The sequence below is a fragment of the Elephantulus edwardii genome, unplaced genomic scaffold (assembly GCF_000299155.1).
Source record: "Elephantulus edwardii isolate Elephantulus edwardi_28Jun2011 unplaced genomic scaffold, EleEdw1.0 scaffold00097, whole genome shotgun sequence".
Lineage (NCBI taxonomy): Eukaryota > Metazoa > Chordata > Mammalia > Macroscelidea > Macroscelididae > Elephantulus > Elephantulus edwardii.
In genome coordinates, this window is record NW_006399847.1 from 11,247,183 (window position 1) to 11,259,255 (window position 12,073).

Consider the following 12,073-nt stretch of genomic DNA (forward strand, 5'->3'; position numbering starts at 1 on the left):
GGGAGGGTGGAGGGACGGCGCAGGAGAGGAAGGCCCTCTATGAGGTGGATTGATTCAGTGACTGGGATAATTGGGATGGGAGTGTCCGAGTCAGTGCGATTGGCACAGGACAGAGAAGCGTTTAGGGCTGTTGTACATAGGGTCGCTATGAGTCGCAGGCGACTCGATGGCACATAACAACAACAACAACAACACTTTGTTCAAAACATGGGGTTTTTGAAGACTTGTTATTTCTGAAGTGGATAGCCAGTTCTCCATAATGGGTTCAGCATTAACCTATCTATAGGTTATAGAAAGTTTTGTGGCCCCAAGACAATCTAGTTTCATTTACAAAAATTAAATGTTACCACTTTTAATTTTGGTATTCAGAATTCAGAGGATCTCTGAAAAGAAGAATATGAACCCAAGTGCTCTGGTGGGGAAAGTTCTTGTTAGCTTCAGTCAAGTTGTCTCTGACTTATTTTCTAAACATGGACAATATCTCTACGGACTTGTATGTTTAATCCCATTTTTGCAGGTGTATGTGAGTCCATCTCATAGAGTTTCCTTTGTATTCATTGACCCTCCACTTTACTAAGGATGATGTCCTTTTCTAGCAATTGATCTTTCTTGACTATGTGTCCAAAGTAAGTGCAAAAGGAACAAATGCAATGTGGGGATGCCTAAGTCCAACCACTATTAACTCTACTAAGAAGAATTATCTCCATCAATAACATTCACAGTATCAAACAAATAGCTACAAGCTCAGACTTGCCCCCCCCCCATACTCCTATACCTGCCTCCACTAATCACTGTGGTCCATGTTCATTGCATATTGATTTGCATGCTTTACTCACAGCTGTGGAGTTTGTTAGAGAAGTAGGTTGTGGATGACAGAGGACACCAAAGGATATCACACAGTGAAAGTCTAGGTTCAGTCCAGCAATACAAATGCAAGAATCCTCTAGTTTCCTCATTCAGCAAGCTTTGTCTCATAGTAGTCACAAGTCAGCTCTTCCTCAGTTGTCTAGCAAGCAAAACTTTTAGCTCTGGCTTTGCTTTCAAGGCTCTATCAGGCTACACCCTGCCACAGGAAGTTTAGCTGTCTCTCTTATGTTGGTCTCAAGCTGTTGATGACTTTAAAGATGCTGCTCAACAGGTAAACGATGTGTCTGCAGTTGGGGTAGCTGGAAACTATTCCCTGAAAGGTGGCTTAGGCAATTGATAAACTGAAAAGCCATTTTCACAAATCCTAACACCATATTAAGCAAAACTAAATATAACTATCCTCACTTTTAAGGAGCATTCTTGAAATACATTCTCCAAAACTTTTATTTTTTTTGTTCATTCTTCTAGTTGTTATGTGCCTTTGAATCGAGTAATACTAATAAAAATCTTTTGAACAGAAATCTGAACCCTGTCCTATCCTGCACCATTCTCATTATCTCTGACATACTTGAGTCAATTACTGAAGTCACTGTGTCATTGTATCTTGTTGAAGGTCTTCCTCTTCTTTGCTGACCTTCCATCCTTCCAAGCATGCCATTCCTTTCCAAGAAATAACCTCTAACAATCTACCCAGAGTATGTGAGATGAAGCTTCACTCTCCTTGCCTGAGGCTGCACTTTTTCCAAGGTAACAGTACTCTTCTCCAACACCACAACTCAAAGGCATAGATGATTCTTCTGTCACTTTTAATCATTGTCGAGTTCTTAGATGCATGGCAGGTGATTTGAAAGACCATGGCCTGAATTAGGATCAACTTTAGTCTTTAAACTGACAGCATTACTCTTCAGGACTTTGAAGAGGTCCCTGAAAGGAGACTTTTCCAATGCAATATATTCCCTGATAATCCCAACTTCTAGTATCAAGAGTATTGATTGTGAATCCAAGTAACATGAAATCATAGTCGATTTCAATTTCTTCACCATCTATCATGATTTTGCATATTAGTCCAGTGGTCAGAATTTTTGTTTTATAGATCTTGAGATGTAATCTATATTGAAGGCTGTAATCCTTGATCTTCTGCAGCAGGTTCCTCAAGCCCCCCTCACTTTCACCAAGCAAAGTTGTGTCATCTGAATAGTACAGGTTGTTGATGACTTTTCTTACAATCCCGTTGCCACATTTTTCATAAAGTCCATCCTTTCTAATGATTTACTGAGAAAGGATACAGTCCTGTTGCAATCACAATTTTCCTGATTTTAAACCATGTAGTGGTGTATGCCAGGAATGTGTCCTATCTCCATACCTTTTAAACCTGTATGCAGAAAAAAGATTATCTGGGAGGCTGGGCTCTATGAGGAGAAGTGTGGCGTCAGGATTGGTGGAAGACCTATTGACATTCTGCGTTATGCAGAATGGCACAACCCTGCTTGTTGAAACTGAGGAGGACCTGAAGCACTTGCTGCAGAGGGTCAAGAACTGCAGCCTTCAGTATGGATTGAGGCTCAATGTCAAGAAGACAAAGATTCTCACCACTGGACTGAGATTGTTCACAGCTTTAGTTTGCTTGGTTCCACAGTCAACACTCTTAGCACCAGCTTCCAGGAAATTAAAAGATGTATTGCGATGGGAAAGTCTGTTGTTAGGGACCTCTCCAAAGTACTGAAGAGCAATGATGTCACTCTGGAGGCTAAAGCATGCCTGATACAGGCCATGGTCTTTGCAATCATGTTATGCATCAGAGATTTGGACAATGACTAGGGATCATAGAAGGAGAATTGATGCCTTTGGGCTGTGGTGCTGGAGAACAGTATTGAGTGTACCATGGACTGCTAAGAAAACAACAGGTTCATGCTGGAGAGGGTTAAACTGGGCTACTCCTTGGAGGCAAGGATTCTGAGGCTTCATCTGACATACTTTGGACATGTTGTAAGGAGGGAATGGTCCTGGGAGAGGGACATGTTTCTTGGGAGGGTGGACGGACAGTGCAGGAGGGGAAGACACTCTATGAGGTGAATTGATTTTAGTAACTGGGGTAATTGGGGTGAGTGTGTCAGAGACAGTGCCATTGGCACAGGACAGAGCAGAGTTTAAGTCTGTTGTACCTAGGGTCACTATGAGTCACAAGCAACTTGATGGCACATAACAACAACAACAGTGTCTCCTTGTTATGTTCAGACAATAGCTTCTTGACCTAGGTATAGATTTCATGTAAGTATAATTAAGTGTTCTGAAGTCCCCACTCTTCTCAGTGTTAGCCATAGTTTGCTATTATCCACACAGTCAGATACCTTTGCATTGCCAGTAAAACTTGGGAGTTTTGTTGGCCTAAGTGATAAGAAGCTGCACTGCAATCCCAGAAGCACATACTTCGAATCTGCCAGTTCTACCAGTCATTCCATGGGAGAAGGGTGGGCAATCTTCTCTCCTGTGAAACCTACTAGAATGTCAGCTCTGGTCAGTTCTGACATGACACTATACAACAACGACAACAATCAGTAAAACACAGACATTCTCCTGGTAGTCCACAGTATAGTCAATATCCTTTACCACAAATGTGTTAATTCTTCTTCAGTCATCCTCTTTCATTGTCTAGGCTTCACACGTATATGAAGCAATTAAAAAACTATTTCAAAAAGTCTCTTCCTAACACTATTTATGGTTTAAGTAGCTCTGGTGGCTTAATAATAAAGAGTTATGCCAGCAACCTAAAGGCACATTGCTCAAATCTACAAGTTGATTTATAGAAGAAAGACAGGCAGTCTCCTTTCATGCAGTTTCTCTCTGAAAACCTGCTAAATGGTTAGCTATGATACAATTCTGACTCAGCGGTACATAGCATACATGGTTTAATATCTAGACTGCTGTTTCTCTAATCATTGTTGGTTTTAAAAAAAACCTCATTGCCATCATAAACATCACAATGGATGTCAAAGTAATTGAATTTGTTAAGGATTTTATTCTACCGGGATCAACAATAGAAGCTCTGGTGGCCTAGTAGTGGTGAGAAGTTGTGCTGTGATCCTGTGCCTTGTGGTTCAAATCCACCAGTTACTCTGCAGGAGAAAGATGGATAGTCTACTCCCATGTGACTTATTGTCTCTGAAAACCCACTCATGGGTCAGGTATAACTCAGTTCTGAGTTGATGATGCACAATGATGACAACATTACCATCCAATCAGACTGACTCATAGCTGACTAATGGTGGGTTTTCAGGGTAGTAAATCACATAGAAAGAGATTACTCATCCTTCTCCTTTTAGGCAGCTGGTGGATTAGAATGGCCCACATTTGGATTAGCAGCGCAACTGTTTACCTTTTATATGACTTGAGACATAGGAGAGGATAGTGTGGGCAGAGACTGTGACGAGATGCCACTAACAGCGTTAGGGTAGAAAATTGACCAGAGAGAGAGATAAATTGTTGTTGCTGTTGTTGAGTACTATCAAGTCAGAACTGACATTTAGCTGACCCTGCAGTGGGTTTTCAGAGACAGTAAATTCTCCTGCAGAGCACCTGGTGGATTCAAACTGTGTGAATCAAATTCAAATTGTGAAAATTGTGAAAGCACAATTCCTTATGACTGACCCACCTGAGCTCCCTAGGCATACATACATGTACTCACACACACATACACATACATATCCTTTAAATATATGGGTTTTGTTCCTGTTAACTCTTGCCGAAATAGTAGTGGTCAGACTGTGTAGACTTGTGAAGTAGAGACCTTCTGAATTGCTTTTGTTGTTAACAGATGCTGTGACCTTGGGCAGTTTGCTTGACCTCTCCATGCTTCAATCTCTGTTCCTTAGAATAGTAAGAGTAGCTGTACCATTTAAAAAATAATTGTTGTGAGCTATAAATTTAACAGGATAATTAATGCAAAATACTTCAGATAGGACCTGGGAAATAGTATGTTCTCAAAAGAAGTTCAGTGTAATTCATTTCTAATGGAATACTGTGTTCTTATGTGTGTAGTCTTTCTTCAGAATATGCCACTGTGAGCTGTAGGACCTTGACTTCACAGCAGCTCTAGTCAACACAGAAAGCATGCTGTATAGAAATTAGAACGTGAATAGCGGGTACAAGTCATCTGTTACGGTTTTAAATAATTGTTAATATCTCCCACTTCCTATGAACTGGAGAACTCATTTTATACAAAGGAGTCCGTTCTTGGATGTTTTCCAGTTATGCTCTAAATTGTACTTTTAATTACTTTTTTTTTTTTTAAATAACACGTAAAGTTTATTAGATGACAGCATACACAGGAAACACAATTAGTCAAGGAGCCTACTATCCGTTCCCAAAGGGATCATCCTAAGAACTGAGACCCAAGAGGCGAACCCCGGCAGAGGCCTGGTTTGCCGCCATGTCGCTCGCGGCTAAAAGGGCTGCCTGCAGCGGGCTGGGGCCCCAGTTATGCGCGAACTCATGCTCTTGCGCAGCAGCGTAACCCCCTAATTACTTTTATTGTGCCCTGCTTCTTTCGGTTTGTATTTTCCTCCAGAGCTGTGAGGTAGTGTACATGACCCCTCTTCACATTACCTTCTGAGCACAGGCTTGTTTGTGCCAACAATTGTGAATGAAGTGGGTGGTAAAATAGGCCTGGTATTATTGGAATTTGTGGACCTTACCAAAGGGGACACCAACCCGGAGGATCACCTTCTCACCTCTCATGTTTACGTCTGTAAATACACTGCCACAGCAATTAACAACTCCCACTCACACACACACAAAAAAACACCCAGCAGAAATAAAATCCTGGAGCGTTAAACACAGCCCCCTAGACCTAGAGGAAGGAGGCCTTTACCTGGTTTTATGTATTCCTTCGTCTTAAGAGATGAATTGCTAGTCTACTCTGAAAGCAAACCCAGCAACACCTCTCTAGGACATTCTTGGGGTTCACCATGCCAGTTTTTGGAGGAGAAGGTGAAGGCAGAGATATACTGACTTCGGACAGTGCTCTGCCCACCATCTCCATTGGGGTCTCGAGGCTACTACTGTCTTGTGCTCCCCACTGCTTCTCTAGGCTGCAGCTCACAACACTGATAGCTATTCAGACCCCAGCAAGAGCAGCTCAAATCAGTGGATTAGCTCTTGATGACAAAAAAAAAAAAAAAATTTAAAAAGCCCCACTTTGAAAACTACAAGATTTGAATGAATTTAAAAAAAAAAAACATCCCTTTGGTTTTCATTTGTAATCTTCAACCGAGAATCTCAAGTGCCCATGCTTGAGGAGATTCACTGCTGGAGTCCCCTCCTGGCCCAGGCCGGCAGGGCAACCTGGCATCACAGAAGAAGACCGTTCTCACATGTTAACAGTGTCCAGAGCCAGGAATCCAGCTGGGTGCCTGTTGTCTACTTGTATCCTTTCTTCCTCATTCTGGAAAAATTCCTGAAGCTATGTTCAAATTATTTCAAAATGTTAACACCAAACAATTCCTTTTTTATACCTACAGTATGATTTTCCAAACTATTATGTTTATAACTCCCACCAGTTGACAATGTTGTTGTTGTTGTTGTGTACTGATGAGTTATAACCAAACCATAGCTGAGCCTCCAGCGAGTGTTCAGAGGTAGTAAATCACACATGAGAGTGCCCGTCCTTCTCCTGCAGAGCGGCTGGTAGATTTGAACCAAATGCCTTAGGGTTGGCAGCATAATTTCTTACCACTAAACCACGGTATCTCCCTAGTAGCTGGGGTGGTGGTGTTGTTGTGTGCCATCAAGTCAGAACTGACCCATAGTTGATTCTCCAGTAGGTTTTCAGAGGCAGTCAGTCATAGGGGAGGAGATTGTCCATCCTTCTCCCATGGAAGAGGGAGTGGATTCGAACCACATTCAGAGCTATGCAGTGTGAGGGGGGTGTGACCCACACATCAGAATTAATAACTTGCTAATGATTTAAATAAAGTAAATGGTATCGTTCGGGTGAGAATATGCAAATCAAATGTATAGCATGCTAGCAAGGGGAATAGTGAGTTTTATCATTGTGACAGGCTGAATGTGAGTTATCAGAAATATATTATTGAGATGATCTCTAAATCAAGCTAAGATATACTCAAAGTCAGACTTTGACTGTTGTAAACTTACTTTTCATTTTCTTCAGCATCAGTTTGAACTGAAATACATGAGTATTTGTTCTGTTGCACAGTTAGTCCCTCCTTTTGTTATAACTCCTGTTATTGAGCTTTTCCACCATCTCTTCCCACAGATTTAGTCAGTTTGATTACTGTCAGTTTGATTTAGTCAGTTTGATTACTAAGATAAGGTCTATGTATAGAGTCAGAGTATATGGATTTTTAAAAAAATAGTTATGGTGACTAAATCACTGGTCTTAAATGCAATCTACATTCTCCAATCCTGCAATCCCCAACCTGATTTTTATTATCAATGCCTTGTTTTCCAACTACCAATCATTCTTCTTTGTTTCCAACTTGTACATTACAATGACTAATTATTATTCATGGTATTAATGCATTGTGATTGCATATTTGAGTGATCCATTTCAGAATGCAGAAATTTGTAGGAATCCTGCATTTCTTCATGTTTAGCTTTAGAGATTGGTGCGTAAATTTTAATAATAGTTGTAATAACAAGTATTCCTTGAAGTATGTGTTTGAATAACATCCTATCATTTTCTGCATATCACACACAAGGAAATGATTGCCGAAAATAATTTAGATATTTCCAGAACCTCCCTCAACAGAGAACTTCTCAAGTTAAGCTGGAACTGGTAGCTGGATATGAAGAACATTGTTGATAATGGCAGATGGATCTTAGCTGAAAGCAGAGTATACCAAAAAGATGTTTACTTTTGTTTTATTGGCTATGCAAAAGCAACTGTGTGAATCATAATAAATTATGGATGACATGAAGAAGAATAGAAATTATACCTGAAGCACTTACTGAAGAAGAACAAAAAAAACACCAAAAGTTCTCACCAGTGGACCCATAGGCAATATCATGATAGAGGGAGAAAAGATTACATTGTCAAGGATATCATTTTATTTACATACACAGTTAACCCTCATGATAGCAGCAGTCAAGAAATCTTAAAAAAACGAGGCAAAGCATGCTTCACTAGGGAAATCTATTGTCAAGAACTTCTCCAAAGAGCTAAGGAGCAAGGATGTCAATTTAAAAACTAGGGTGCGCCTGATCCAAGCTATGGTATTTTCAATTTTCATGCATATCTGAAAGTGGGAAAATGAATAAGGATGACTAAAGAAGAACCAATGCCTTTGAATGATAGTGTTGGAGACGAGCACTGACTATCCTGTGGACTTCCAAAAGAGCAAATAAGTCTGTCTTGGAGGAAGTGCAACCAGAGAACTCCGAGAGGCAAGGATGGTGAAACTTCATCTCACATACTTTGTGCATGTTGTCAGGAGGGTCCAATCTTTGGGAAAACCACATCATTCTGGGAAGGGTGGAGGGATCAGAGAAAGAGAGGAAGGTCTTCAATGAGATGGAGCAATAGAGTGACTTGCGGCAATGAGTTTGAGCATGGTGAACATCATGAGAATGGCACAGGATGGGACCAAGTTCTCATCTGGTACACATTGAGTTGCTATGAGTTGCATTTGAAAACAACTACTCAAAACTCATTCCTAGTCAATACTGTTGAATCAAAACCGACTCATAGCTGCCCTTCCAGCAGGTTTTTGGGAGACTGTAAATTTCACAGGAGAAGATTGAGTGATTTTTCTCCTGTAGTGCTACTTGTGGATTCCAGTCAGCATCGAGGTGCTACCTTGGGCTAACAGCAGCTCCCTACAAACCACACGCCCAAAGCTCCCTGAATCATACAGTTCTGCTCAGTTTTGGTCCTAGCATGTGCCCTGAATGGTTTTATGTCAGGTACCTCTCCATGTGTCTGAAGTTATATTTCTGTAATTTACTTGTATTTCTACTTGTCTTACATCAATATATACTATAACAGGGAAGCCTGCATGGGAATAAATTAGTTTGCTTTGTGGTGTCAGTTTTGTTGGAGGTTTTTTAACTCTGGAAGAAGAAATGATATTGTAGAACTGGCTGCTGATTTCCCATCTTTTTTCCCCTATAATCCATAAAAAATCACTTTTTAATATTGAAATTCCAAAAGCTAAGTAAGAAGATACCTGATAATGTCTGGCCAGAAATTTATATGTTCTGTGAAAGGAATTACAACTGCTTAAAACTCTTAACTTCTCTTTCACTTTAGAAAGTCAAGGGAGTGGGGAAATAGATTAATTTGACAGATAGCACAGAATAAGAAAAATACTAGGAACAAGAAAAGGCCATTTTTCCTATAGAGGCTCATTTCATTCTATATACCATTTCCCTGGCTCTCTGCCAGTTGTTAGCAGAAAGAGTAATACTATCTTTTTTTTTTTATTTCACTCTTGAGTATTATGGAGATAAATAGCTAAATGATAGAGAAACAACTTTCTTTCACGGTAGTAGTTTAAGAGCGATAAAAAGGCTCAGATGAAGATAGGCTTGATGACATGAAAAGAAAAAAATCAACCATGAATGAAAAATACCCTGTTTTAGAGAGTACCTTTTTGCATCAATAGCCACACCCATATATCAAAGTGAGATAATTGCATGTGAGAATCTATATGTTTATTTACAAGCCTCAGAAATGAAAGTTTTACCACTTATGTTTTGTTTCAGGACCCATGCAAGAGACCATCTATGACTTCTGGAGAATGGTGTGGCATGAAAACACTGCAAGCATAATTATGGTGACCAACCTTGTGGAAGTTGGAAGAGTAAGTCAGTCTGTTCTTCATTGCTTAGTTTGTAGTAAAAAGTAAGGCATGAGTCAAATTTTCAGAATATCACCTGTACCCCCTAAAGCATTAACTACTCCAGCTCCTCCCCTGTTGTTTGTTGCACTTGCTTATAAATTATGAGTAAATGTAGACTCAGTTGTTCCCATTTGTTGTGATAGCAACAGACTGGAGAGGTACTCAAGGTTTAAAAGCAGTTGTTACCTATGTTGAGCACACAAAAATACCTCTATCCTTAAATGCTTGTTGAGTGTCAGAACTCATTGGGTGCTGCCTTGGATGTGGCTACTACATTCCTTAATTTTCAACACTGAAAATATCATGCATCACTATAATCAACCATTAAATTCCAGCAACTTCTTCATCTTGTTTTTTACTTTCCTATGCCTCAGTTTCCAAAACTGTTTTATCATTTAACCTGTATAAATTGTTTATCAGTGTTCTTTCCTGTTACCCATGAAACTTACATTTTTATACTCTCAGTGATGGAATGCTGTAGAATTATTTCCAAAATGAAATGTTCCGGTAAGAAAAGACATCAAGTACAGTTGCTTTCTTTTCTCTTAGGCTCAGTTTTCATGCTTATGTTCAGAAGGATGAGCGGGTGCAGGGAGAAGTGGGGCATTGATGATGGAGTTATACAGTTTGATGGGTGGAGGGATGAGGGAGATTGGAAGAATCTGTTCTGGAAAACAATGTATTCTAATTTTGTAAATTAAGTAGTATAATAAAAAAAGCAGAATCCATTTCTACTTAGGGAAGTTAGCATTGAATTATTTACTGTAAGCAAAGCCAACTTAAAAAGTGGACTAGAATTTTAAATATTGAGGGAGAAACCATAAGTTAGTTTTTCTTAGCATTCCAGGAAAATATCAAGGCACAAACCACAAAGGAAAGCAAGTAAGAGGTGGAAGGTTCTGGCAAATGGCTAGGGGGAAAATAATTGGAAACTTTTCCTCTACAAACATCTATAAATTTTCTCTAAAGTCTAGTTATACATTTCGTTATGTTATATATAGTACCACAACCTCTTCCAAACCCAGCCTGTACTTCAAGCAGTTCTCTGTTGATATGCTGTTTCAGTCATTTTTGGATAATTTTCAGCAGAATCTTCCTTGCATGTGATATAAATTATATTATTTGATAATTTCCACACTCTGGTCACTTTTCTTTGGGATGGGAACAAATATGGATCTCTTCTAGTCAGTGGCCAAGTGATTGTCCTCCAGATTTCTTGGAACAACTTGGTGAGCACGTCCAGGGCAGCATTAATTTGTTGAAATATGTCAGTTGGTATGTTCTCAATTCATTGTCAGTTTTTTCAGAGCAGCTTGAACTTCTTCCTTCATCACCATAGGTTCTTGCTCATACATTGTTTCATGAAATTCTACTGTGTTCGCCAATTCCTTTTGATACAGTGACTCTGTATACTCTTCCCAACTTCTCTTAATGCTTCCTGGATCATTTTATATTCTACCCAGAGCATCCTTAAGTATTACAACTCCAGGCTTGAATTTGTTCTTCAGTTCCTTTGGTTTAAGAAATGCTGAGCAAGTTCGGCCCTTTTGATTTTCTGACTCCAGCTCTTTGTACATTGCATTATATTTTACTTTGACTTCTTGTGCTGCCTTTTGAATTAATCTTTTCAGCTCCTTAATTCCTTGATTTTTCCCCCTTTGCTATAGCTTCTCAGTGCTCTAGTACAATATTCAGAGTCCATGGTACTAGGGATATTACACCTAATGTTAAATAGATCTTAGCTGAAACTAGAGAGTACCAGAGGAATGTCTATTTCCTTGGCCATGAAAAGGCATTTGACTGTTTGGATCACAACAAACTGTGGCTAAATCTGAGAAGAATAGGAATCTCAGAACATCTGATAGTGCTTTTGTGGAACCTGTACTTAGACCAGGGGCCAGTCATCAGAACAGAGCAAGGAAACACCTCATGGTTCAAAATTGGGAAGGGTATATGCCAGAGATATGTCCTATCTTCATACCTTTTCAATCCTTATACAAAAGAGATTCTCCAGGAGGCTGGGTTAAATGAGGAGATATGTGGCATCAGGATTGGAAGAAGACTCATCAGCAATCTGCACTATGCAGATGCCAGAACCCTGCTTGCTGAAACTGAGGGGGACCTGAAGTGCTTGCTACAGACGGTCAAGGACTATACAGCCTTAAATATGGAGTGAAACTCAACATCAAGAAAACAGATTCTCGTGTTGTTCCTAGCTTTTCTGTAATGAAGTTTATAGTCCTTGGTTTTAGTCCTAGGTCCATGATCCACCTTGAGTTGTTTTTTGTGTATGGAGTGAGGTGTGGGTCTTCCGTGAGTCTTTTGCAGATATTTTTCCAATTTTGCCA

The 12,073-nt window shown here is 39.8% G+C and overlaps 1 protein-coding gene across 2 annotated transcripts in view; it reads left to right on the forward strand.

The window, feature by feature from the left end:
• PTPRM (protein tyrosine phosphatase, receptor type, M) overlaps positions 1-12,073 on the forward strand; it is a 921,068-nt gene that overhangs the window by 813,316 nt on the left and 95,679 nt on the right. For both annotated transcript variants that reach the window (XM_006891412.1, XM_006891411.1), the window contains one exon: positions 9,589-9,686. In XM_006891412.1, the coding sequence (XP_006891474.1) occupies positions 9,589-9,686 (98 nt within the window). The remainder of the gene's footprint in view (positions 1-9,588; positions 9,687-12,073) is intronic.